We start from the raw sequence: 27,258 nt of genomic DNA on the forward strand, positions 1-27,258 counted from the left end.
CAGCATTTAAATAAGGAGAAGTTGTTTCTGCTCCTTTCTGTCTTGAGCTTCATTTTGTTTTGCTCTCTGTTTACTCCAGGGTCTTGCTGCGAGTCCGGATGCTGTACTACCTTAAACAGGAGGTGTTGGGAGAGGCTGCTGACAAAGCTTTGGATGGTATTGATGCAAGGTATGTCAAATGGCAAAACTGCACCACGTCATGGGCAAATGAACTATAAGGTTTGATGCTGAACCGTACAGAGCAAGAAAACCTTGGTCTCAGTTCTTCTTTTCAAATGATTTTAACTTTGATGAATGGGAAACCGTAGATAAGGGATTGAAGTTGGTCAGATCCCCCACTGGAGAATGGTATTGGTTAAAAATGGGATTAAGTTTCACTGCCGCTCACTATCTTCTTTGCCCCATGCAGCTCTGTGAAGCAACCTTCTTCTGCTTTCAGCCATGAGGGGTTTTGGTAAGGTAAATAGGAAGAAATTGTTTTGAAAGGCTGGAGAGGCAGTAACTACAGCAAACAGATTAAAGATAATTGCCAATAGAACCAGAGCGAAGATGAGGTGTACATGTATCACAATGAATTGTTGCAATCTGCAATCCATTGCCTGACACAGTGGTAGAAGCATATTCAGTTCTACATTTCAAAAAGGAATTGATAGATACTTGTAAAGGGAAGGATTTGCAGAGCTATAGGGAAAGACAGGGGAGTGGGACTAATTGGAGAGCTCTTTTAAAGAACAGGTACAGCATGGTCGCTGACTGGTATGTCCACTGCTGTATCATACTGTAAGTCAAAGTACTACATCAATGTACGTTGCTTTTGCACAACCGTCTTATTGTCAGCAGCAAAATGGTCCTTGTTACGTTACAGTGACTATAAGAACTATAAGCAAGAGATCAGTTAGGAAAAGATGAAATAGAATTATATAAAAAATTCCAAAGATATTTAGTATGTGCTCACCCTGGAGTTATTTTAAGACCATAGGGTGTAAAATCTACACCAGTAGTTGTATCAACCGGGAAATAGTGTTTAATTAACTTATTAAAGTTCTTTGAAGAAGTAACAAGCAACGTGGATAAAGGGGAATCTGAAGATATTTACTTGGATTTCCAAATGTCAAATGATAAGATACCACATCAACGCGTTAGCACGGTAGCACAAGTGGATAGCACTGTGGCTTCACAGCGCCAGGGTCCCAGGTTTGATTCCCTGCTGGGTCACTGTCTGTGCGGAGTCTGCACGTTCTCCCCGTGTCTGTGTGGGTTTCCTCCGGGTGCTCCGGTTTCCTCCCACAGCCCAAAGACGTGCAGGTTAGGTGGATTGGCCATGCTAAATTGCCCTTAGTGACCAAAAAGGTTAGGAGGGGTTATTGGGTTACGGGGCCAGGGTGGAAGTGAGGGCTTAAGTGGGTCAGTGCAGACTCGATGGGCCGAATGGCCTCCTTCTGCACTGTATGGTCTATAACGGTTGCAACACAACATAAGAGCTTGTGATGTTGGGGGTAACATTAGGTTAGATAGAGGATTGGTTAGCTAACAGGAAGCAGGGATAAATGGGTCTCTTTTTGAGTTGGTAAGCTGTAACTCGTGGAGTGCCATAAGGATCAGAGCTAGGGCCTCAACTATTTTCATTCAATTCATTCATGTATCAGGACATCCAAATTCCTTTGTACCACCAAGTTCTCAAATTCCTCTCCATTTCTATTATTCCTGCCAAAGGTGCCAACTTCACTTTTCCCACATTATGCAGCATCTGTCAAATTGTTGTCCACTCCCTTAACCTTTTTAAATATCCTTGACCTGTCTTATCCCTTTGTAGACCCTTTCCTTCATCTTGACAACTTTTCAGTCACGTCAGTGATAAAGATTGTAGGGACCGAATGTATGGTAGCTAAATTTGATTATGGCGGCACGGTGGCGCAATGGTTAGCACTGCTGCCTCACGGCGCCGAGGACCCAGGTTTGTTCCCGGCCCCGGGTCAATGTCCGCGTGGAGTTTGCACATTCTCCCTGTGTCTGCATGGGTCTCACCCCCACAAACTCAGAGATGTGCGGGGTAGGTGGATTGGGCACACTAAATTGCCCCTTAATTGGAAAAATTGGGTACTCTAAATTAAAAAAAAACATTGGATTATGACACTAATATAGGTAGGAAAGTAACTTGGTGGTACAGAGGGATCTGGGTGTCCGGATGCACGAATCAGGAAAGGTTAGTTTGCCGATACAGCTAGTGATTAGGAAGCAAATGGAACGTTGATGTTTATTACAAGGGGAATGGGCTATAAAAGGAGGGAAGTTTCAGTGCAGCTGAACAGGGCCTTGGTGAGATCACGGCTGGAATTCTCCGGCCCTTTCTCTGTTCCTGGCGGTGTGGGGTGTCTTCGATGGGAAATCCCATTGACGAGCTGCGGAAGTAGAGAACCCCGCATCACTGAGAAACATCCGGCTGGGGGACCGGTGAATCCAGCCCCACATCTGGAATATTGTGTACAGTTTTGGTCTTATTTGAATAAGGATGATGTGGAGATGCCGGCGTTGGACTGGGGTGAGCACAGTACGAAGTCTTACAACACCAGGTTAAAGTCCAACAGGTTTGTTTCGATGTCACTAGCTTTCGGAGCGCTGCTCCTTCCTCAGGTGAATGAAGAGGTATGTTCCAGAAACACATATATAGACAAATTCAAAGATGCCAAACAATGCTAGGAATGCGAGCATTAGCAGGTGATTAAATCTTTACAGATCCAGAGATGGGGTAACCCCAGGTTAAAGAGGTGTGAATTGTACCAAGCCAGGACAGTTGGTAGGATTTCGCAGGCCAGATGGTGGGGGATGAATGTAATGCGACATGAATCCCAGGTCCCGGTTGAGGCTGCACTCATGTGTGCGGAACTTGGCTATAAGTTTCTGCTCAGCGATTCTGCGTTGTCGCGGGTCCTGAAGGCCGCCTTGGAGAACGCTTACCCGGAGATCAGAGGCTGAATGCCCTTGACTGCTGAAGTGTTCCCCGACTGGAAGGGAACATTCCTGCCTGGTGATTGTTGCGCGATGTCCGTTCATTCGTTGTCGCAGCGTCCCCGTCGCAGAGGACCCGCGACAACGCAGAATCGCCGAGCAGAAACTTATAGCCAAGTTCCGCATACATGAGTGCGGCCTGAACCGGGACCTGGGATTCATGTCACATTACATTCATCCCCCACCATCTGGCCTGCGAAATCCTACCAACTGTCCTGGCTTGACACAATTCACACCTCTTTAACCTGGGGTTACCCCATCTCTGGATCTGTAAAGATTTAATCACCTGCTAATGCTCGCATTCCTAGCATTGTTTGGCATCTTTGAATTTGTCTATATATGTGTTTCTGGAACAGACCTCTTCATTCACCTGAGGAAGGAGCAGCGCTCCGAAAGCTAGTGATTTGAAACAAACCTGTTGGACTTTAACCTGGTGTTGTAAGACTTCGTATTGAATAAGGATAGAAGTGTGTTAGATGCAGTTCAGAGAAGGTTCACTCGACTCAGTCCAGGGATGAGGGGCTTGCTTACCGTCTGATGAAAGGCTCAACAGGTTAGGCCCAAACCCATCGGAGTTCAGAAGCAGGAAAGGTGATCCTATTGAAATATGTACAATCGTGAGGGACTTGATAAGGTGGAGACTGAGAGGATATTTCAACTTGTGAGGGAGACTAGAACTAGATGGTGAAGTTGGATAATAAGCTGATGGGGAATTTATTTCTCTTCGGTGGAATTATTTTCCTCCGAGGGCATTGGAGGCTGGGACATTGGATTTATTGAAGGCTGAGTAGACGGGGTGTCGGTGGTTGTGGGGAGCAGGAATATGGAGCTGAGACCACAACCAGATCACCATGATTTGATTAAAAGGCAGCACAGGCTGAAGTGGCCGAATGGCCTATTCCTCCCAACTCCTGTCCTAGAGTAACAAAAAGCCCAGTGAAGATTGTATTATGAGAACATAGAACAATGCAGCGCAGTACAGGCCCTTCGGCCCACGATGTTGCACCGAAACAAAAGCCATCCAACCTACACTATGCCATTATCATCCATATGTTTATCCAATAAACTTTTAAATGCCCTCAATGTTGGCGAGTTCACCACTGTAGCAGGTAGGGCATTCCACGGCCTCACTACTCTTTGCGTAAAGAACCTACCTCTGACCTCTGTCCTAACAGTTGCTTCAACTTTGCTCGTATTTCCTTGAGATTAAGAGATTGAGGGGTGTTCGAAATGAAGTGTCTGAAAATGGTGGGAATTTAATTAGGTAAATAGAGAAATACTTCCTCTGGTGGGGAATCCAGAACAAACGGAATGTAGAACTGGGACATTCAGGGGTGATGTCAGGAAGCACACCTTCATACATAGGGTCATGGAAATCGGAAACTAGCTTCCAAACAAACCTGAGGCTGTGGGGGTGGAGGAAAGTTTCACATCTGAAATTGACAGGATTTTGCTGGATGAGGGTGTAGAGATAAGGCAGGTAAACGGGTTTGAGGTACATGTCAACCGTGATAATTGAACAAGTTTGAGGAACTCCCGTTTCTGTACGCTTTGAAGTGGTCAGTCTGAGCAAATGTAAATGTACAATTTAGCTGTTCTCTTTGCAGGTTGAGGGCTGGTATACAAAATTCTTCATACTGGTTACAGATTTTAATTAGTGAATGATTTTTAATAGAGTTGATTTATTTTTTTCTCTTTGTGTGTCGCTCTTTCCCACTCTCCTCCCCTCTCTACCCCACCCTCCTCTGTCTCTCCCACTCTCCTCCCCTCTATACCCCTCCTTCCTTCTCTGTCTCTACCCCTCCCTCCTTCTCTGTCTTTACCCCTCCCTCCTTCTCTGTCTCTACCCCCTCCCTCCTTCTCTGTCTCTCCCCCTCCCTGCTTCTCTGTCTCCCCGTTCCCTCCTCCTCCGTGTCTCCCCCTCCCTCCTTCTCCGTCTCTCCCCCTCCCTCCTTCTCCGTCTCTCCCCCTCCCTCCTTCTCCGTCTCTCCCCCTCCCTCCTTCTCCGTCTCTCCCCCTCCCTCCTTCTCTGTCTCTCCCCCTCCCTCCTTCTCTGTCTCTCCCCCCTCCCTCCTTCTCTGTCTCTCCCCCTCCCTGCTTCTCTGTCTCCCCGTTCCCTCCTCCTCCGTGTCTCCCCCTCCCTCCTTCTCCGTCTCTCCCCCTCCCTCCTTCTCCGTCTCTCCCCCTCCCTCCTTCTCCGTCTCTCCCCCTCCCTCCTTCTCTGTCTCTCCCCCTCCCTCCTTCTCTGTCTCTCCCCCTCCCTCCTTCTCTGTCTCTCCCCCTCCCTCCTTCTCTGTCTCCCCGCTCCCCCCTTCTCTGTCTCTACCCCTCCCTCTTTCTCTGTCTCTCCCCCTCCCTTTTTCCCTGTCCTCTCTGCTTCCCTTTTTCCCATCGCCACCTCCCTCCCTTTCTGCCTCCCTTGTAACCCCCTCTGCCCACCCACACACACCTCCCTCATGTCTCTTACTTACACCTGGGGTACAGTAAGCTGGAAGTCTGGATTCCTGATGTGGACTACAATGATGTGCCAGTCGACTGGTGGGGTGGAGATTCGGATAAGTCCCTGCTCATTGGAGTTTATAAACACGGTACGGCTGCCTTCATGGTTACATTATTGATCCTCGGACAGTGAAACTGTTACAGAAATATGACTTGAGGTTTCATTGAGTAAAGGGATTGAGGTGGAAGCAGGTTCAGTCGAGTCATTCACAAGAGCATTGGATGATTAGTTGAATAGAAACTATCTACAGGTGTACGGGGAAAGGCAGGGAAATAGCACTGAGCCACGATGCTCGTCTGGAGAGCTGGTGCAGACACGATGGGCCGAATGGCCTCCTGCGCTGTAGCAATTCTGAGATTCTGTCAAGCTTGTTCGGTGGGAGAATTGTTGCTGGTGAGTGGAATGATCAGTGAAGGCAGGTATATCACAAGAACTGTTCCTGCTTAGCCTTCCTGCTGCTAATTTGAAATTTTAAGGATTTATTTGTTAACTGTGCTTCATTTTTTCTTAAGTTCCTGAGACCCATTCCTGCATTAATTGTTTTGCATTTGCAGACAACTGGTAAGAGGCCATTTAGCCTGTCCCATTAGTTTTCAAAATGCAAGTTGCCCTCAAGTCTCTCATCAGTCAGTGCCCAGGAAAAGCTCCATCATTTTTGCTCGCAGTTCTTATTAATCATTTGGAGCTGGGAGAGCCGTCTGCATCACAGCAGCTCATTATTTTCAACATTTTTGTACTGCTTGCATGTTATTGCTGTACAACAAAATAAACAACTTATTTTGTGTGAATGCAGTTTTCCTTTGGGCCATTTCTGGCAGAGGGTGCGATAAGAGACCCGCGAGTGTTTCACTATTTACAGGGGCTCCTTGCGATTGTGTCATTATTTACACGGATCCCCCTGAATGTGACCTTATTTACAGAAAGGAATCGATCTGTCCATATATCAGTTTGAAAACCACTGATGTGGAAGCAGTCACTTTGAGAAATTAAATAATGGCCGAGGTAGAATGATAATGAAACATGTTTGGACTGTCTGAAACCAGTTCCATGTAAAATCTTATTGCTCTCGGCACCTTTCCTCAGCTTCAACTGGCTATATAAGGACCTTGTAAGTTTTTTATAGCATTGACCATTTAATAATGGAGCTACCTGCATCTCAGCTGATACACGTACTTCCCGATTTAGGGTGCTGGGATCAATCCCTGTTTTGTTCTGGGCCACTTGATCTCATTTCTGGTTCAGTGGTTAGCCATTTGTGAGAGCGAGCGAGGGGTGTGCGAGAGCGAGCGAGGGGTGTGCGAGAGCGAGCGAGGGGTGTGCGAGAGCGAGCGAGGGGTGTGCCAGAGCGAGCGAGGGGTGTGCCAGAGCGAGCGAGGGGTGTGCCAGAGCGAGCGAGGGGTGTGCCAGAGCGAGCGAGGGGTGTGCCAGAGCGAGCGAGGGGTGTGCCAGAGCGAGCGAGGGGTGTGCCAGAGCGAGCGAGGGGTGTGCCAGAGCGAGCGAGGGGTGTGCCAGAGCGAGCGAGGGGTGTGCCAGAGCGGTATGCGGAGGGGTGCGAGAACAAGCGAGGGGTGTGCCAGAGCGAGCGAGGGGTGTGCCAGAGCGAGCGAGGGGTGTGCCAGAGCGAGCGAGGGGTGTGCCAGAGCGAGCGAGGGGTGTGCCAGAGCGAGCGAGGGGTGTGCCAGAGCGAGCGAGGGGTGTGAGCGAGTGGTATGCGGAGGGGTGCGAGAACAAGCGAGGGGTGTGCCAGAGCGAACGAGGGGTGTGCCAGAGCGAACGAGGGGTGTGCCAGAGCGAGCGAGGGGTGTGCCAGAGCGAGCGAGGGGTGTGCCAGAGCGAGCGAGGGGTGAGCCAGAGCGAGCGAGGGGTGTGCGAGAGCGAGCGAGGGGTGTGCCAGAGCGAGCGAGGGGTGTGCCAGAGCGAGCGAGGGGTGTGCCAGAGCGAGCGAGGGGTGTGCCAGAGCGAGCGAGGGGTGTGCCAGAGCGAGCGAGGGGTGTGCCAGAGCGAGCGAGGGGTGTGCCAGAGCGAGCGAGGGGTGTGCCAGAGCGAGCGAGGGGTGTGCCAGAGCGAGCGAGGGGTGTGCCAGAGCGAGCGAGGGGTGTGCCAGAGCGAGCGAGGGGTGTGCCAGAGCGAGCGAGGGGTGTGCCAGAGCGAGCGAGGGGTGTGCCAGAGCGAGCGAGGGGTGTGCCAGAGCGAGCGAGGGGTGTGCCAGAGCGAGCGAGGGGTGTGCCAGAGCGAGCGAGGGGTGTGCCAGAGCGAGCGAGGGGTGTGCCAGAGCGAGCGAGGGGTGTGCCAGAGCGAGCGAGGGGTGTGCCAGAGCGAGCGAGGGGTGTGCCAGAGCGAGCGAGGGGTGTGCCAGAGCGAGCGAGGGGTGTGCCAGAGCGAGCGAGGGGTGTGCCAGAGCGAGCGAGGGGTGTGCCAGAGCGAGCGAGGGGTGTGCCAGAGCGAGCGAGGGGTGTGCCAGAGCGAGCGAGGGGTGTGCCAGAGCGAGCGAGGGGTGTGCCAGAGCGAGCGAGACTGAGCGAGGGGTGTGCGAGAGCGTGCGAGGGGTGTGCGAGAGCGTGCGAGGGGTGTGCGAGAGCGAGCGAGGGGTGTGCGAGAGCGAGCGAGGGGTGTGCGAGAGCGAGCGAGGGGTGTGCGAGAGCGAGCGAGGGGTGTGCGAGAGCGAGCGAGGGGTGTGCGAGAGCGAGCGAGGGGTGTGCGAGAGCGAGCGAGGGGTGTGCGAGAGCGAGCGAGGGGTGTGCGAGAGCGAGCGAGGGGTGTGCGAGAGCGAGCGAGGGGTGTGCGAGAGCGAGCGAGGGGTGTGCGAGAGCGAGCGAGGGGTGTGCGAGAGCGAGCGAGGGGTGTGCGAGAGCGAGCGAGGGGTGTGCGAGAGCGAGCGAGGGGTGTGCGAGAGCGAGCGAGGGGTGTGCGAGAGCGAGCGAGGGGTGTGCGAGAGCGAGCGAGTGGTATGCGGTGGTGTGCGAGAGTGAGCGAGGGGTATGCGGGGGGTGCGAGAGCGAGCAAGGAGTGTGAGCGAGTGGTGTGCGGTGGTGTGCGAGAGCGAGCGAGTGGTGTGCGAGAACCCCCCAAGTACTGTTCACCTGGTTCCCCGTTTGTGGGGGTCAAAACTTGAGCGACTGTTACCTGACGTCGCCAAGGCAAAGGGGTTAGATCCCACGGCCTCAGTAGATGAGGTGAGCGCATATTAGCGTGAGACTAGCTGTCTCACTGTAATATGCAGATTTGTCAAATACTGAGATCCCGTTAGATCTCGCGAGGCACCTGCAGCATTGTGTGGTTGTTGGATGAACTCGGGGCCGTGTTCGACTGTGATGCATAGGCCAGTGACCCACTGATATTCAACAAATAGCTATACACACATTAAAGCCACTACAGTGAGATATCCCAGCATGAGTTCAGAGAAGGAACTCACTTGGGATTTGTTTTAGGCTCTCTGCACGCAGGAATGATCTTTTTAAAGTGTTGGTTATAAAGTGACTGATCAATTTGAACAGTCCACCAATTTGCTGTGAGTTGGCTGGGATTTCTGTAAGAGTAGTGTGGAGCCGTCTCAGGTACACATCGAGGTGCGGAAGCTTGCTGTGACCCAGCTGTTTTTCTTTTCAGGTTATGAGCGATATAACGCGATGCGAGCTGACCCAGCACTCTGCTTCCTCGAAAGGGTAGGCATGCCCGATGAAACCTCACTGGCAGCCGAGCAAGGAGGTGGAGACCTGCCATCAGACATAACTGAAGGGTAAAACTATGGCATCTCTAGTGGGGCAGGGTCGGGGGAAAGATCTTTGGCAGAAGGCCACACAAGCACTGCACTTTCTGAGCAGTGAGTGCCTTGGGGAACAGTAAGAGACATTAAATATAAAAGAAAAGAGATCATGTGGGATCTTTATAAATCATCTGGAGTAGCGTGGGCACCACATTTCAAGAAAGATGTAGAGGCCTTAGAAAGCATCCAGAGGAGGTTTACCAGGATGTTACAGAGATCAGGGACTTCATTGCTCATTCCTGGAACCGTTCTCCTGAAATTTATCTGCACCCTTTCGTTATTTCTAAATTGCGGTGTCCCAAACTGAACGTAATACTCCAGCTGTGCTGGGAGTCCTCAATATTCACTCTAAACCCCTTGAAGTCACATGGCATCAGATCTGACATGGGCAAAGAAACTGCCTGCAGCTACCACCTACTGTCCCCACCCCACCTTCAGCTGATGAATCAATGCATCGCTGCGTTAAACACCATGTGGAGGAAGCCCTGAGGGTGACAAGGATGCAGAATGTACTCTGGGTTGAGCATTTCAATGTCCACCACTAAGAGTGGCTTGGTAGCACCATTATTGACTGTGCTGACCGGGCCTTGAAGGACAGATCTGTCAGACTGGGCCAGCAGAAGTTGGTGAGATTACCAACAAAGGGGAAAGTTGACCTTGACCTCGCCAATTTATGACCGTATAAGTAGAAATGACCACTAATGATTGAACAATGTTCAGCACCATTCACAACCCCTCAGATATTGAAGCAGCCTGTGTCCGACTGCAGAGCTGGACAACATTCACACTTGGGTTGACAAGTGGCAAGTTACATTCACACCACACACAAGTGCCAGGCAATGACCATCTCCAACATTAGAAAATCTGACCATCTCGTGACGTTCAATGGCATTACCAAAGCTGAATCCCTCAGCCATATAAATACTGTGATTACAAAGGCAGGTCAAAGACTGGGAGGTCTGCGCCTCTTGACTCCCCAAAACCTGTCCACTGTTTACAAGGCACAAGTCAGGAGTGTGATGGAATACTCTCCTGGACGAGTGCAGCTCCAACAACACTCAAGCTCGACACCATCCAGGACAAAGCAGTCTGCTTAATTTGCACCGCATCCATCACCTTCGACGTTCACTCCGTCCACCATTGATGAACAGTGGCAGCGTATGTACCATCTGCAAGATGTACTGCAGCAACTGGCCAGGGATCTTCGACAGCACCTTCTAAACCTGCATCACGCTTGCATTCAGTTCCCTTTCCTACCCAAAAGATGAGAGATGTCCATTCCAAACGTGAATTTTAAAAAATCAGACTGCAGTCTCATGGAGCCATTGAGGTTCATGCAGCATGAACTCAACATTTGAGACGATGTGCGCGCATCTTGATGCAGCACATCTCTGTAATCCTCGGTGGGTAGATTGGGATCAACGTTACTCTCTGATGTTTTCTCGGGTAATGTATTATGTGTTGAATCTTTTAGGGTTGACCTGTGTAAAGGTGACGACTCTGAGTCGAAGTTGGACGGACAGTTCAAGGACCCGCCAGATGTGAGTATGATGTCTTGAGGTTATGAGGTGTGTGATTTCTAGATCCGAAATCCTGCCCTTCTCTTTCTGCTAAGAATGGTCTGCCCCTGCACTGGAAGGGACTGGCTCTTGCTGGAATACATTTCCACCACCAACAACATTCCTCTGGCATTGCACTGTGATAGCCAGTGAATCTGGATGCTGACTATCGACGGGCTGCCACTTTGAAGATGAACATGAACGTTCCAGCAATGGGTCAATGGACAGTGATCAGGGGTGGGAGTTTAGTTTCATTTCCTCCCAGGAGGACGGAAACTAGACGTGATACTGATGTCGGTAATGTGGACAAGATCATAGGGACCAAAGGGAGACCATTAGTCCCTTGGGCTTGTTTCCCCATCTAGTTAGTTTCTGCACTGTAAATTCTATGATAATCTATGATTTATGACTGATCTTTACTTCAAATACATTTACCCGCTTTATCCCCATACTTCATGACGCTCTCACCCAGCAACAATTTGCCACTCTCTGTAGTGAAGACTCTAACATGGAGCATCCAGAGCTTTTTGGGAGACTGGTTTCAGATTTCCAGAACTGCCTGAGTGTAAAAGTGCTTTCCCCCTGAAAGGCCCTACTCTGATTTTAAGATTATGCTCCCTTGTTTTTTTGAGCATTTTAAACACCTGCATTAGATCACCCCCACCCCGCCCAATCTTCTCGGCAAGGAGGTCAATCCTGACCTGTGCAACCTGCCCTCAATTTAATCCTTTTAGCCTGGTATTATTCTGGTGAATCTGCACTGCATTCTCTTCAAGACCAATATCCTGCCTGAGTTCCAATGGTCAGGACTGAGAACTTCACAATGTTTTTAATTCCCCATTGAAGCTGTTTGTACATCTGCTCCAGTGGACGTCCTGATGTATTCTACAGCTGCATTCCTCTTTGGCAAGTTTACACTTGGCTATCCTGGTTAGCCTTTAATGTCTTGCTTTTGCGTCAGCTGTAGGAAAGAATGTTTATCATTTCCTGATGTCCTTAATATTGTACAATGAAGTCCCAAGTATAATGTGACAGGTAATTAAATAGTGAACAGTATAATATCCCTGATCAACCTGGTCAATTCAGGGTGGCGCAGTGGTTAGCACTGCGGCCTCACAGCGCCGAGGTCCCAGGTTCGATCCCGGCTCTGGGTCACTATCCGTGTGGAGTTTGCACATTCTCCCCGTGTCTGCGTGGGTTTCGCCCCCACAACCCAAAGATGTACAGGGTAGGTGCATTGGCCACGCTAAATTGCCCCTTAATTGGAAAAAATGAATTGAGTACTCTAAAAAATTTTGTTTTTAAAAAAAACCTGGTCAATTCACTTCATCACCTTCAAACTTGTGAAGTGGGTCCACAATCTGTGGCAACAAAACTGCTGGCAGAGCAACAGGCATCTGAGGGCAGGCTGGTGACTCTCTTGGGCCTGGGTAGACGATGGGAGATTAATCTTGTTCAAACCCTAGATCTCGCCCCCTCCCCATGAAGTTAATGAAATGTTTGTTCTGTAGGAAGATGCGAACTCCTGCATTGAATCGGGGATTATGGAGAAAGGCGAAGACTCCATTTTAGGTAAGTGGATGGTGACTGGGTTACATTATGGTTACATAAAGTGTTCATGGAATCAGGCCTTTCTGCCCAACTGCTCAATGCTATGTTATTCTTCAGACAAGCCTCCTCTCACCCGGCTTCATCTCGCCATCTCATTATACCCAACTATTCCTTTCTCCCTCGTGCTTATTTAGATTTTTCTTAAATACACCTGTGCCATTCGACATACCCCACTCCCTCGTGGAACAAATATCATGTTCTAACCAGTCTCTGGGTAAACAAAGTATTGCTGATTAGTGCATTTGTAACTAACTTATATTTATGGCTCCTAGGTGACACTACCTATATGCCTACCCTTCTGTAACCTTGCAGACCTCTATCAGGTCACTTCCCCAGACTTTTCGCAAGAAAAGAGCCCGGTCTATACTGTTATTCCTAAAAAGTATAATTTTTCGATTCTGGTATCATCCTTGTGGACTTTTCTGCAATTTCTGCTGGTTCCAGATCCACTTTGTTTTCTTTGTTTTTTACCATGTCTCCTCTCGAATTGGGAACTGGAGTTAGGGAGCCTTTTAGTGTCTGCCCTCCTGTATCTCACCCAAGCAACTGAAACTCTGTTATTAAGCCTCGACTTGAGAGCAAAGTGGAGTGAGAAGCATAAAGGAGTGCCTGAACTCTCTTTGGTCCAGACTCGGAGTCATGTAAACGTTTTGTGCAAATGTATCTTGAGAAGTTTTCGCATTGCACTTTGAGAACTTTAAAGGACATTATTAAGAGGGTTTCATTCATAAGAACTAGGAGCAGGAGTAGGCCACCTGGCCCCTCGAGCCTGCTCCACCATTCAATGAGATCATGGCTGATCTTTTGTGGACTCAGCTCCACTTTCCGGCCCGAGCACCATAACCCTTAATCCCTTCATTCTTCAAAAAAACTATCTATCTTTATCTTAAAAACATTTAATGAAGGAGCCTCTACTGCTTCACTGGCCAAGGAATTCCATAGATTCACAACCCTTTGGGTGAAGAAGTTCCTCCTAAACTCAGTCCTAAATCTACTTCCCCTTATTTTGAGGCTATGCCCCTTAGTTCTGCTTTCACCCGCCAGTGGAAACAACCTGTCCGCATCTATCCTATCTATTCCCTTCATAATCTTATATGTTTCTATAAGATCCCCCCTCATCCTTCTAAATTCCAACGAGTACAGTCCCAGTCTACTCAACCTCTCCTCGTAATCCAACCCCTTCAGCTCTGGGATTAACCTAGTGAATCTCCTCTGCACACCCTCCAGCGCCAGTACGTCCTTTCTCAAGTAAGGAGACCAAAACTGAACACAATACTCCAGGTGTGGCCTCACTAACATCTTATACAATTGCAGCATAACATCCCTAGTCTTAAACTCCATCCCTCTAGCAATGAAGGACAAAATTCCATTTGCCTTCTTAATCACCTGTTGCACCTGAAAACCAACTTTTTGCGACTCATGCACTAGCACACCCAGGTCTCTCTGCACAGCAGCATGTTTTAATATTTTATCATTTAAATAATAATCCCTTTTGCTGTTATTCCTACCAAATCTCTACTTATCTACATCCCCAGTTAAATTACTTTAGTATTTTACAACTTACCTGAAACCTACAGCGATGCATTCAACTAGACAGAAGTGGACTATGCCAATATTTATATTCCAGATGCACCTGATTGCCCTCTAATTACCACATCCTACCCTGCCCCCATATCCTTCTACTCCCTTTTACCTCATATATGCATCAAATAGGAGGGGAGGGTGGCTGGGACCAAGCGTCTGATCAAGCCCATGATCAGGTGTAATGCATGAGGAGAGGTTGAGTAGGTTGGGCCTGTGCCCATTACTTTTTAAATCATCCTTTGCTGATTTCTAAAATCTTTCCAATCACGTGATTTATCATTAATCTTCACAGTGTTGTATATTTTGTATTTCGATTGGATACTATCTGTAACTTCCATAGTTAGCCAAAGGTGGTGCGGCCTTCTAGAGTCTTTTACGGAGACCGTGAATTGGATTCAATATGAATTGTTTTTTGGAGCAAGCAATGAGATAAATTAAGAGCTTGCCCTGTCCACTCTGTGCATTGGTTTTGTAACTTTAAAAAAAGCTATTGTTATTGAACTAGTATTTCTGAGGACAAGGCATGAGTCAAGGGGCATGAGTTCAAATCCCAACACAGCAGCTGGTAGAATTTAAGTTCAACTAATAAAAATGTGTCATTGATAGCTATGACCATGAAATTACCATCGATTGTTATCAATAAAAAGTGCAGGATGGTGCACCAGGCGCAACATCAGGCATCTCTAAAAATGAGGTGTCAGCCTGGTGAAGCTACAATACAGGGCTACTTGCGTGCCAAACAGCATTAGCAGCATGCCTTACACAAAATTAAGCAATTCCACAGCCAACAGCTCAGACCTAAGCTCTGCCGTCTTGCCACATTCAATCGGCAATGCTGGTGGATGTTTAACTCACTTTAGAAGGAGGCTCCACAGATATCCCCATCCTCAATGATGGAGGAACACAGCACATCATTGCAAAAGACCAAGCTGAAGAATTTGCAACAAATTCACTGGATGATCCATCTTCTGCCTCCTCCAGAGATTCCCAGCATTACAGATGCCAGTCTTCAGCCAATTCGATTCACTCCATGTGATATCAAGAAACAGTTGATTCACTGGATACTGAAAAGGCTTTGGTCCGTGACAATACTCCGGTAATAGCAGGAGACCTGTGCTCCAGAACATGCCGCACCCCTAACCAAGCTGTTCCAGTATAGCTACAACATTGGCATCTACTTGGCAATGTGGAAGATGGTCCAGGGGTACCCTGTACACAAAAAGCAGGACAAATCCAACCCAGTGCGTTATCATAGAATTTACAGTGCAGAAGGAGGCCATTCGGCCCATCAAGTCTGCACCGGCTCTTGGAAAGAGCACCCTACCCAAGCCCACACCCTCACCCTATCCCCATAACCCAGTAACCCCATCCAACACTGAGGGCAATTTTGGACACTAAGGGCAATTTATCATGGCCAATCCACCTAACCTGCACATCTTTGGACTGTGGGAGGAAACCGGAGCACCCGGAGGAAACCCACGCTAGTAAGAGATTCTACAAATATCAAAAAGGAAAAGAGTAACCAAAGTGAGTGTTGGTCTCTTAGAGGGTGGGACTGCAAAATAAGTCATGGGAAACAATGAAATAGCAGAAACATTGAACAGGTATTTTACCTACTTTCACTTTAGAAGATGTTACAACCGGTCCCCAGGTGAGTTTTCCCAAACTTAGCTCCCCCGACGAGAACCCTCATTGTTATAGCCCAGATGTGGAAGGATGAACTGGCTCCCTTTCTTTATTCAACCCTCTCTTGTGGGGGGAGAAAGGATCCCATCCTTCATGGATCCCTTTTCCCAGTCTCGTGTTATGTTTTAAAAGGAGACAATTTAACCAGGCTTTCTTGGGTTAAAGATAAAAGTGAATTTATTAACTACTAAGTGCAAGAAAGGTATAAAAACAGATTCATATACATTCACACAGATTAGAAATGAGAATTTAATTCAAATTAAACAAGGTATACGAAATGGGGGTTAACTCATGAGGAGTATTGTGATCCGTAATTCCAGTAGTGCTGACTTAGCAGGCGAATGGTCAATTTTGAGATTCCAATGTTCTGCAGTCTTTCCTGAGAAGCTTCCGTGTTTCTGTTTCAGTTGTGGTCTTTGCTTACTTCCACAATCCGAGAGAGAGAGATACCTGCAAAACATTTTTGCAGGGGTGCTGCTGATTTGCTTTTTGCTTCAGTGTCACACACGCCTTGCACCCCAGCACTAGCACACAGATACACACACGCACACACACACCCTTGGGCCAGCTTTTCAGCTGGCTTTTATCTCAGTCTTTGTAAATTCCTGGAAGACAAAATGCACACATCTGCCTGGGACATTACACACAGGATATTTCTTGTTGACATGATTATTATCTCCCATTGTCTCCACTGGAGATCACAATTGGTTTCCATATTCTTGAGAAGTATCCTTGTCTGGAAACAGGATGTGGTTCCAATGTTTCTCAGATTTTAACCCTCTCGCAATTCAGCCAGTGACTGACTTTACTTCCTAAGCCGTCTTTGCCTTATATGTCCATTTTATAAAAACTCTCCGGTCTTATTCAAATTTCAATATTTCTGGATGTAATTCATTGTTTTCCCCTCATTATTATGACAAAGACACAAAAGAATCCCACGAATACTTGAAAATCAAGAGGTAAAGGGAACTTAAAACAATCTCAATCACGAGGGGAAAGATACTGGGAAAACTTTGAACTGAAAGTTGACGACGCGACTGGATCTGATGGATTTCATGCTCAGGTCTTTAAAAGACGCGGCAGCGGAGATGCTGGATGCAGTGGTTGCGGTTTTCCAAAATTTCCTAGAATCTAGAAAGGTCCCAACAGATTGGAAAATTGGTAATATAACAGCTCTGTTCAAGAAACGAGGTGGCCAGAAAGCAGGAAATTATAGGCCAGTTCGCCTAACATCTGTCATGTGGAAAATGCTGGAACCTATTATTAAGGAGGTAATGGCAAGACACTTAGAAAATTATAATCAGGCAGAGTCAGCATGATTTATGAAAGGGTGAAGGGGAAATAGTTTTTGCCAATTTTTACAGTTGTTTGAAGAAGCAACAAGAAAAGTGGATAAAGGGGAACCTGTGATATGTTTGGATTTCCAAAAGACATTCGACAGGCTGCCGCACCAAAGGTTACTTCACAAAATACGAGTTTGTGGTGGAGAGGGTAACATGAGCATGAATGAAGGATCGATTAGCAAAGAGGAAGCAAAAATTAGGAATAGATGTGTAATTTTCAACTGTTACGAGTGGAGTGGCGCAGGGATCAGTGCTGGAGCCTCAACAATCTATCAAACACTTTGATGAAGGGGCTGAATGTATGATAGCTAAATTTGCTAATTACATGAGCATAGGTAAGGAAGTAAGTTGTCAAGAAGACAAAGAGTCTATAGAGATATTTTAAAAGGTTAAGCGAGGGGGCAAGCATTTGGCAGATGGAATATTATGTGGGCTAATGTGAACTTGTCCACTTTGGTAGGAAAAATAGAAAAGCAGCAAATTATTGAAATGTGGAGCGAAATTGCAGAACGCTACTGAGGAATCGGCGTGTCCTGACATCAATCACAAAATTAGTATGTAGGTACAGCAAGTGATTCTGAAGGCAAATTGAACTGTTTTTGGCCAGGGAAATTGAGTATACAAGGGAAACCATGCTACATTTGTTCAGAAAATTGATATGACCACGTGTGGAGTACTGTGTACACATTTGGTCCCCTCACTTGAGAAAGGATATACTTGTATATATATACTGGATATATATTTGGATATATAATTGAAAGGATATACTGAAGCAGTTTAGAGAAGGTTAACTCAACTGATATCTGGGATTAAAGGGTTGTGTTATGAGGAAAGATTGGGCCAGTACCCATTGGAGTTTAGTAGAATAAGAGATTGAAACATGTAAGATCTTGAGGTGCCAGGAGAATGTTTTTCCTTGTGGGGGTGTCTAGAACCAGAGGACAGTTTAAACGTGTAAGACTGAGCTAAGAAATTTGTTTTTCTTTCAGAGGGCCATTAATCTGTAGAATTCTCTTCCAAAGTTCGCAGTAGAGACTGGGTCATTAAATATATTCAGGGCTGAGTTCTATTTTTTTGATTAGTAAAGGAATCGACGGTTATTGGAGAGACAGGAAAGTGATGTTGAAGCCAAAGTAAATCGGCCATGATCATATTGCATTGGATTTATTTATTGTCACGTGTACCGAGGTACAGTGAAAAGTATTTTTCTGCGAGCAGATCATTAAGTACATGGGAAGAAAAGGGAAGAAAAGAAAATACATAATAGGGCAACACAAGGTACAAAATGTAACTACATAAGCACCGGAATCGGATGAAGCATACAGGGGTGTAGTGTTAATGAGGTCAGTCCATAAGAGGGTTGTTTAGGAGTCTGGTAACAGCGGGGAAGAAGCTTGAATGGTGGAGCAGGCTTGAGGGGCTAAATGGCTTATTGCTCCTAATTCCTGTATGTGTTTGGGGATGGGCTGAATGGTCGCCTTCTGTGCCACAGGATTCTGTGCTCAGAAAGTTAAGCTCTCTATTACTCTGGGATATCGTGGGTTGTCATGGATTTCTCGCTAACTAATGGCTAACCCGTGTCTCCAACTGTTTCCATTGAAGCCCAAGATGGTACAGACATTGACCGCCCGCAGTGGCCAGTTGCATCAGTGCTCACGGCTCATCTCCGCCGCCTCATAACAGCCTATCAGCGGTGTAATCGCAAGGAGCTAGTGAGGATGGAATCTTTGGCTCGCAATAACCGACGTCGCTGGTATCCACAGGATGATATCTGGGGAAGAGTACCAGAAATGGACATTGTTACCATGGATATCCAGCAACGGTAAATGATTGTGGATTTAAAAAATACGGGTCCAAATATTTATTCTATTTGAGAATTTAGGGCATGCTTCCAAAATTGAGGAAGAGTATGAGCTCTCAGAAGCAACTTCCCAAAATTTATCTGATCCTTGTTTTAAAAACAAAGTGCAGACTTTGCACAAGTGCGGTTCACAGGAAGGAAAGGAGCAGGAGGTTTAGAGGGGATGTAAGAGAAAATATTTTCACCCAGAGGGTGGTGGGAGTCTGGAACTCGCCTGAAAGCGTGGTGGAGGCAAGGACCCTCATAACATTTAAGAAGTATTTAGATGTGCACCTGTGATGCCAAAGCACACGAGGCTATGGCCCAAGTGCTGTAAAATGGGATTAGACTAGTTAGCTTGTTTTTGACTGGCGCAGACGCGATGGGCCGAAGGGCCTTTTCTGAGCTGTAGACTCCTATGACTGTATCTATTTGTTTGACCCCATGTGAGATTTTCAGAGTAACTTGAGTAGATTTACAAAATACAAATGATAACATTGCTGACGCAATGAAGTTGTTTCTGAATCTGCTCATGTCACAGAAGCTTTACTCTGAGGTAGTTTGCAGTAATATTGTGGGAATTGGAGCTGAACCTCGTGTGAGTCCAGACAGGGAGTGTTGACCAGCTAAAACTGCATGGGACAAAGGAGGCCATTCAGCCCATCACACTCCTGATACAGTATCCATTTCATTTTATTCCCTTTGGTGGCTGGGTGGTAGGGAAAGTGGAAAACTGCCACAATGCCCAATATCTTGACTTATTGAATTCTCAATTCCTCTTTGTCCACTGATTGGGAATTGTCTGATTGATCTTGTCTGAAAATTGCCAACTTGCATTTCTTATCCCTGTCTAGGTGGACGAGGAGGGAACAAACAGATTTCTATCGCGTGGTCTCGACGTTTGGTGTGGTGTACGATCCCGACAGGAAACAGTTTAACTGGAACCAGTTCCGCAGCTTTGCCAGGTTGGAAAGGAAAACGGATGGGAGCCTGGAGAGGTATTTCCGGAGCTTCATGGCTATGTGCCGAAACGTGTGCCGGTTGCCTCAGAGGAAAGAAGGTAGGATTTCTGATGAGTTGCTGATCCACTGTGTCAATTTTCAATCCAGTTTATAGTCAGCTGGACTATCAGGGCACCATATTGAGGTAAACCGGAAGGAGACCAGGTTGTTCCTACTCGTGTTCATTTGGTTGATTTAAATTGGAGCAGTGTTCGAGGTTCTACCTTAGCAACTCTTGAGTGGGGAGGAGGGGCAGTCAGTCACAATTATTGCTTCCAATCATCATTTACTGGAAAGTGAACAGGTGGAGATTGTGTGATGAGCTCTCCCTGTTGCCCAGCACACTCTTCAGTCTCGCCATTGGATGGTCACATGGATAAGCCTGGGGAGTGTACCTTGCCATGAGTCAGTGCCTTAGAAGGGAAAATTGAGGAGAAACGGGTAGGAAATGTAGCCTTTAACTCCAGATAGGTTCTGACCCTTATCAGAATCAGTAGCTGAGCTCTACAGGCTGCGTGGCAAGTTTGTATATTACATTGCCTCCCTTCTGTTATGACTGCGTTAAGCCATATGGGTTTCCAGATTTTACCTAACAAATTGTCCATCTGGGGCAGTTGCAGTCCAGTTTCTAATCTTGTGAGATCTTAGTTGTACTGAACTGGTTTGAAAGTGGCAGTAAATGGACCTGGTCCCTAAAGGGGCGGAAGGTTGGCTGAATGGAGGAATGGATGTATCATAGTGGTACGGGTAGGGACACTTTCTGTGGTTGAGGATAGAGCAAGTTTTTGGGCAGAGCAGAAGATGCCTCACTCCCAAGTTGCACCCTGCAGTTCCTGCCTGGTACTTGTTGCTGATGCTGAGTGTTTGAAATGGGGAACAGTTTCCATTCGCCTGTAGCCCCTTCACTTGAGAAGAACACAGCAGTTGATTCCCAGCACCTGTCAATGTGAAATTTCGTAACAGTAACACAGTGGTTTAACACTGTTGCTTCACAGCGCCAGGGTCCCGGGTTTGACTCCCGGCTTGTGTCACTGTCTGTGCGGAGTCTGCACGTTCTCCCTGTGTCTGCGTGGGTTTCCTCCGGGTGCTCCGGTTTCCTCCCACATGTCCCGAAAGATGTGCTGTTAGGTGAATTGGACATTCTGAATTCTCCCTCTGTGTACCCGAACAGGCGCCGGAATGTGGTGACTAGGGGCTTTTCACAGTAACTTCATTGCTGTGTTAATGTGAGTCTACTTGTGACAATAATAAAGATTATTATCATTAAGTCGCTGAATATTACATAATAGAATTCTAAGCAAGGTTGAATAAGCTTCAAGATGTTGGATCTGATGCGATTGTAACCAAGTCATCGTTTGCAATAAATAGGAACAAGGGTAGGCCCACCAACCAGTCGAGCATGTTCCGTCATTCAAACAGATCTGGCTTTAATGTGGTAAATTCGATACCTGAGGCAGGCCTAGTGTACTTCAAGTTGTTGATGACTGACCAGCCAACTTGGTGTTAGACCTGTCACTGGGGCTGGGTTAACCATATTACTTTACCAGCCAATGCCTGAAATAACCCCAGCTGGACAAGCAGAGTTATGTTTTACAGTACTCTGTGCTGGTAAAATGTGTATTCTTGACTAGTCAGATATCCGCACAATTCACTGCAATTGTACAGAGCATTTATGAGGCCATACCTGCAGTTTTTGTGTCCTTATCTGAGGAACAAGATTCTTGCTATGGAGAAGTGCAGTGAAGATTTATCAGGCCTGGGACGGTGGGACTGTCATATGAGGAAAGTTGGTTAGGATTATATTCATTGGAGTTTAGAAGAGTGAGAGGGGATCTCATAGAAACGTATAAAATTCTAACAGGATTAGACAGGGTAGACTCAGAAAGAATGTTCCTGATGGTGGGGGAGTCCAGAACTAGGGGTCATAGTTTGAGGATAAGGGATAAACCTTTTAGGACTGAGGTGAGGAGACATTTCTTCACCTAGAGAGCGGTGAATCTGGAATTCACTGCCACAGAAAGTTGCTGAAGCCAAAACGTTGTGTAATTTCGAGAAGGAATCAGATACAGCCTTTGGGGCTAAAGGGATCGAGGGGTATGGGGGGAAGGCGGGATCAGGGTATTGAACTTGATGATCAGCCATGATCAGAATGAAAGGTGGAACAGGCTCGAAGGGCTGATTGGCCTCCTCCTGTTTCTATTTTCTATGTAAAGTCCTAAACTTTGTTTGTAGCCACCCTGTGCCTAGGTTTTCTTGGCGATCAGCGAGCTCTGTTCCTGCTGTGGGAATCACACACGATGGGAGGATAGAAAGAGTCTGCAAAGGGATATAGACAGGTTAAGTGAGTGGGCAAATAATTGACAGGTGCAGTATAATGTGGGAAAATGTGAGGTTGTCCATTTTGGCAGGAAGAATAGAAAAGCACAATATTATTTAAATGGAGAGTGACTGCAGAGCTCTTGAGGTACAGAGAAAACTGGGTGCCCTGATACATGGATAGCACAAGGCTGGCATGGAGGTAGAACAAGTAATTAGAAAAGCAAATCAGAGATTTGTTTTTATTGCAAGGGGGATGGAGTATAAAATTAGGAAAGTAATGCTACATCTATATGGGTCATTGGTGAGACCACACATAGAGTGCTGTATAGTTTTCGTTACCTTACTTAAGGGGTGGGGGACATACTTGTACTGGAAGCAGTTTGGAGGATGTTTGCCAGGGTGATTCCTGGGATGAAATGCTTAAGGAAAGGATGAGCAGGTTGGGCTGATTGATGCATGTTGGAGTTTAGAAGAATGAGAGGGCATCGTATTGAAACACCTAACATTCTGAAGGGACTTAATAGCGTTGATGTTGAGAGGATTCTTATGGGAGAATCTAGAACTAGGGGCACAGTTTAAAAATTAAGGGTCTCCCATTTAAGATGGAGATGAGGAATTTCTTATCAGAGGGGCGTTAGTGTTTGGAATTCTCTTCCGCAGAGCAGTGGAGGCCGGGTCATTGAATATTTTCAAGGCTGAGATAGACAGCCTCAGTGAGGAAGTTGAGGATTATGGGGGAGGACAGGCAAAAAAGTGGAGTTAAGGCCACAATCACATCAACCATGATCATCTTGAATGGTGAAGCACGCTCGAGGGGCCGAATGGCCTTCCAAATGAGGCCGTCAGACTGAGCGTGATGCTGAGTTTTCTGTTGCCCTCAGGTGAACTTACAAAGCATGATTTTCTAACGGACAGTATTTTTTTTTTAAACTGTTTCAGAGCCTTCAGATCCAAGCATTTTTGTCGAGCCCATCACGGAAGAACGCGCTTCCAGAACTCTGTACCGGATTGAACTGTTGCGGAAGGTTCGGGAGCAGGTACTCCGGAGCCCGCAGCTGAACGAAAGGCTGAAAGTGTGCCGCCCCAGCCTGTACCTGCCAGTGTGGTGGGAGTGTGGCAAACACGACCGTGATCTGTTAATTGGCACTGCCAAACATGGCCTCAGCCGAACAGACTACTACATCCTTAATGACCCCCAGCTTTCCTTCCGGGAGGCCCACAGGAACTACGTGCAGAGTGGAAGCAGCTACTTCCAGAATGTCCCAGCGCCTTACAGCCATTCCTCGCTCAATCTCAGCCAGTCTGCTTCCCCTGCATCTACTGTGCTCACTCTAGGGGAAAAAGACAATGTTGAACAGATCGACGCAGAACAGGCGAAGGTGGAAGAGGCTTTGGAAGAACTGATCCCAGAAGCAGGGACACACAGTGCCTGTTTGGAAGTGAAGAATGAAGAGGATACTGCTGATTCCACAAGCAGGTGTGATACTTCCCAAGCTAAACCCAGACTTTCAGAACCAGACACTACAGGGAGTGAATGGGGGACAGTAAATTGCATCCAGGCTGGGTTTTACAATGTGCCAAATGCACATGTGGAGTCTAAAGGAACAAGTGACATCAGCAGCAAGTGCAAAGAGGATAATGGGGTGGACAGTTTACAAAATCCCATTCTTAAATCATGCAGCACTGCAGAAACTGTACCAGTGGAGAATCTGCAGTCTGTGTGTGTTACTGCCAATCAAACTACACTAAACTGTCTGAACTTCCTGCAGGTGAAATCCAACGGTGTGTTAAAATTGCAATCTGAGGAGCTGGTGGACAGTGTAGCGCCTGTGTGTGCTATTACAGGAGCAAAGCCTGTGATGGACACGGTGCTTGGTGTGATTGCAAAGTGTGACCTTGCACAACACGAGTTGGTTAAAGCTGAAAATGGATGTACAGGAGATAAGTGTTCAACAAGGCTTCCAGATCGGGAGGCCATAACGATTGAGCATACCTATGACATGCACACTAATTATCTGGGGGTGGGTTACAAGCAGATTGCAGCTAATGGCATAGGCAAACTGCGGGTGGAAATCAGCCAGCTGTCTGATTCAGACTCTCCAGTTGCTATGCCCAGAGGTGCCGAGGTTGCCAATGATTTGAAGCTGACAGAAGCTGTGCCGAGCAACGAGTGTCACACTGTAGCTGTGATCGAGAACAACGCAAGAAAGGAGGCTAGAAGCATGACCAGTGCACGCACCAAATCAGATCATGCACCATTTAAGGCGGTTGATGTGAAATGCCTACCGAGTGGACCTCAATCCTTCAAAGTTGCCCATTCCATTGTGAAGATGGCAGAGGGTGAGCCTGGGTCACCCGCTGACCAAGTAGGAGTGACCCCCATAAAGCAGGAGGTGACATTCCGGCATCTCCTCGAGGATTGCATTAAGGACCACGACAGTCCATGTGAAACAGAAGAGAAATCTGAGGAAGATAGCTCTCAGCCTGAAGGTGGTTGATTTACATTTTGCTCTAATTAATGAGAAAGGGCTAAATATTAGGAGGAACTTGTGTATTAGAAGCATGAACATACAAACTGCACAGAGGAACTTCACAAATTTACTTTAAACTTTTTTTTTCTTTAATAGGCAAATGTTTAAAGTTTAGAACCTGCACCAATTAACATTTTAAGTTTGTGTTCGTAAGTTATTACCATGTGAGCCATCGCAGCTGTAGCTTACCCTGTACATAGAAAGGCATAAAAAAAATCACACTGAAATGTTTAAATTACGAAAACAGGCTGTACAGACTAGGCTGGTGATTGAGTATTGACAATTAACAATTGCTCCAATAGAGGTTTTCAAGATAATCAAGTGATTGATAGTGCACATAGAAACTATTCCCTCTGAGGCGGTGGGAGGGCGTGCAATTATCCACAACATGAGATTAAAATGAGAGCCAGGGTGCTCGATGGTGATGTCAGGAAGCACTTCCCACAACGTCGAGTGGAAATCTGCAACTTTCTCTCCCAAAATGGTTGTTGAGTGTGGAAATGAGGTTGAGAAATAAAATCCTGCCGATACAGGGAATCAGAAAATATAATAGAAAACAGTGGTAATACTCAGCAGGTCAGGCAGCATCTGTGGAGAAAGAAACAGAGTTAACATTTCGGGCTGTGCCAACCCTTTATCAGAACTAGATTTTCTTGGGTAAGGAGAATTAAGAGCTGTGGAATGAAGTTGGGTAAATGGAGTCATGATACAGATCAATCATACCCTAAATTATGTGGTTGCAGTCACAAGGTTTTTAACACGTACAGTGGTCAATAACTGGAATGGCGATGAGGTGGGCTATTGGAGGTAAAAACCTCCCTCATTGAATAGGGATGTGGACGCCACCGGTTGGGTTCTATGTTAAATATGTTCCATGAATGCAAATAGATGCTTCTGTGGAAGAGATTTGCTAGATGGTCTAAATTCTGCACCATCTTTACAGAAAAACAATTTACAGTTATACATACATCTTTACCTTAGAAAACTGTCTCAAGGCACATCACAGAAGCCAATTCAGACACAATGAGACATACATCTATCTTTAACTCTGCTTACTATATTTCTGTAAATGTCATTGTGACGTTTTGATGGACTAGTCACCAAGAAAAATATCCAGTGTTTTGAAATATCACATGGATTCTTGGATAAAAGATATGATGGGAGGTGTGGAGATTCCCTGACCTGCTATGTCGTGACCTTTAAATGCCCTTTGACCACCTGTTAAGAGAAATGTTTTAGTTGTGTAGAGAACACACCTCAGGTTGAATTCCAAAGATGCACATATTTTTGAGTGAAGAAATTTCTCATCTCAGTCCTTAATGATCGGCCCTTGCCCTGATACTGTGCCCCCTGTGCTCTAGTTCCCCAGAAAATGGGAACAACCTCTGTCTACCATGTCAAATCTCTTCTGAATCTTGTATGTTTCAATGAGATTGTTACTCATTCTGCTAAACTCAAGAAAGTATAGACCCAATTTACTCAGATTCTCACTATCCTCTCATCCCTGGAACCAGTCTCATGAACCTTCAGTGTACTGCCTCCAAAGCAAGTATATTCTTAAACATGAAGACTATACAATTGTAGCTAAACTTCCTTATTCTTGCACTCCCAAGAGACCAATAGGCCATTTGCCTTTAGAATTGCAAACTCTGCCTACACGCTAACTTTCTATTATCATTGTGCAAGTGTGTCAAAGTCCCTCTAAATATCAATATTTATATGTTGCACACCTTATAAATAAATATTCTTTTTTATTTTTACTGCCAAAGTGAATAACCTCACACTTCCCCACATTTTGCTCCACCTGCCACCTTGTTGCACATACTCATAACCTGTCTATAACTCCTTCAATCCTCTTTGTGTTCTCACAGCTTACATTTCTTTGCTTTGAAACTGCCTGCAAACTTAGATACATTCTCTATCTTCTCATCGTAAGCTATTAATGTATTTTATGAATAGCTGAGGCCTCAGCAGTAACTAGTCACAGGCTCCGACTTGAAAATGACTCATTTATCCCGACGTTTTACTTCCTATCCCTTAACCAATTCTTTATCCATGTTTATATATTATCCCCAATTCCATGAGCCCTTTTCTTGTACAGCACCGCACCTTTTTGAAATCTAAATATACCACAGTCTGTTTCTGTCTACCGTGTCCCAATCATTTTAAACACCTCCATCACTGCCAAATTTCCCTACACTGAAGACCAATAAAATCTTGCAAAGGACTTTTGAGACCCTTCAAGGAGTGAGGCAATTTTAAAATATCTATATTTCCTGTGATGTGGGTATCAGTAGCAAGGAGGCAGGTATTACCAAAGAACAAAGAAATGTACAGCACAGGAACAGGCCCTTCGGCCCTCCAGGCCCGTGCCGACCATGCTGCCCGACTAAACTAGAATCTTCTACACTTCCTGGGTCCGTATCAATCTTCTACACTACCAGATCCTTGTTGCTGTGAGGGCATTAAGAATTAAACATGTAGTGTAGGGGTTATGTGTTAGCCTTTTCCCTGA

General features: G+C 46.5%; 1 protein-coding gene across 3 annotated transcripts in view; it reads left to right on the plus strand.

Annotated features, from left to right (window-relative positions):
• The window catches only part of chd6 (chromodomain helicase DNA binding protein 6), a 338,615-nt gene that overhangs the window by 292,018 nt on the left and 19,339 nt on the right, over window positions 1-27,258 (plus strand). For all 3 annotated transcript variants that reach the window (XM_072515378.1, XM_072515377.1, XM_072515379.1), the window contains 8 exons: window positions 80-169; window positions 5,491-5,594; window positions 9,113-9,242; window positions 10,744-10,810; window positions 12,340-12,400; window positions 18,655-18,874; window positions 19,747-19,952; window positions 23,152-24,702. In XM_072515378.1, coding sequence (XP_072371479.1) covers window positions 80-169; window positions 5,491-5,594; window positions 9,113-9,242; window positions 10,744-10,810; window positions 12,340-12,400; window positions 18,655-18,874; window positions 19,747-19,952; window positions 23,152-24,702 — 2,429 coding nt within the window. The remainder of the gene's footprint in view (window positions 1-79; window positions 170-5,490; window positions 5,595-9,112; window positions 9,243-10,743; window positions 10,811-12,339; window positions 12,401-18,654; window positions 18,875-19,746; window positions 19,953-23,151; window positions 24,703-27,258) is intronic.

The sequence above is a fragment of the Scyliorhinus torazame genome, chromosome 8 (genome assembly GCF_047496885.1).
Source record: "Scyliorhinus torazame isolate Kashiwa2021f chromosome 8, sScyTor2.1, whole genome shotgun sequence".
In the NCBI taxonomy this organism is placed as follows: domain Eukaryota; kingdom Metazoa; phylum Chordata; class Chondrichthyes; order Carcharhiniformes; family Scyliorhinidae; genus Scyliorhinus; species Scyliorhinus torazame.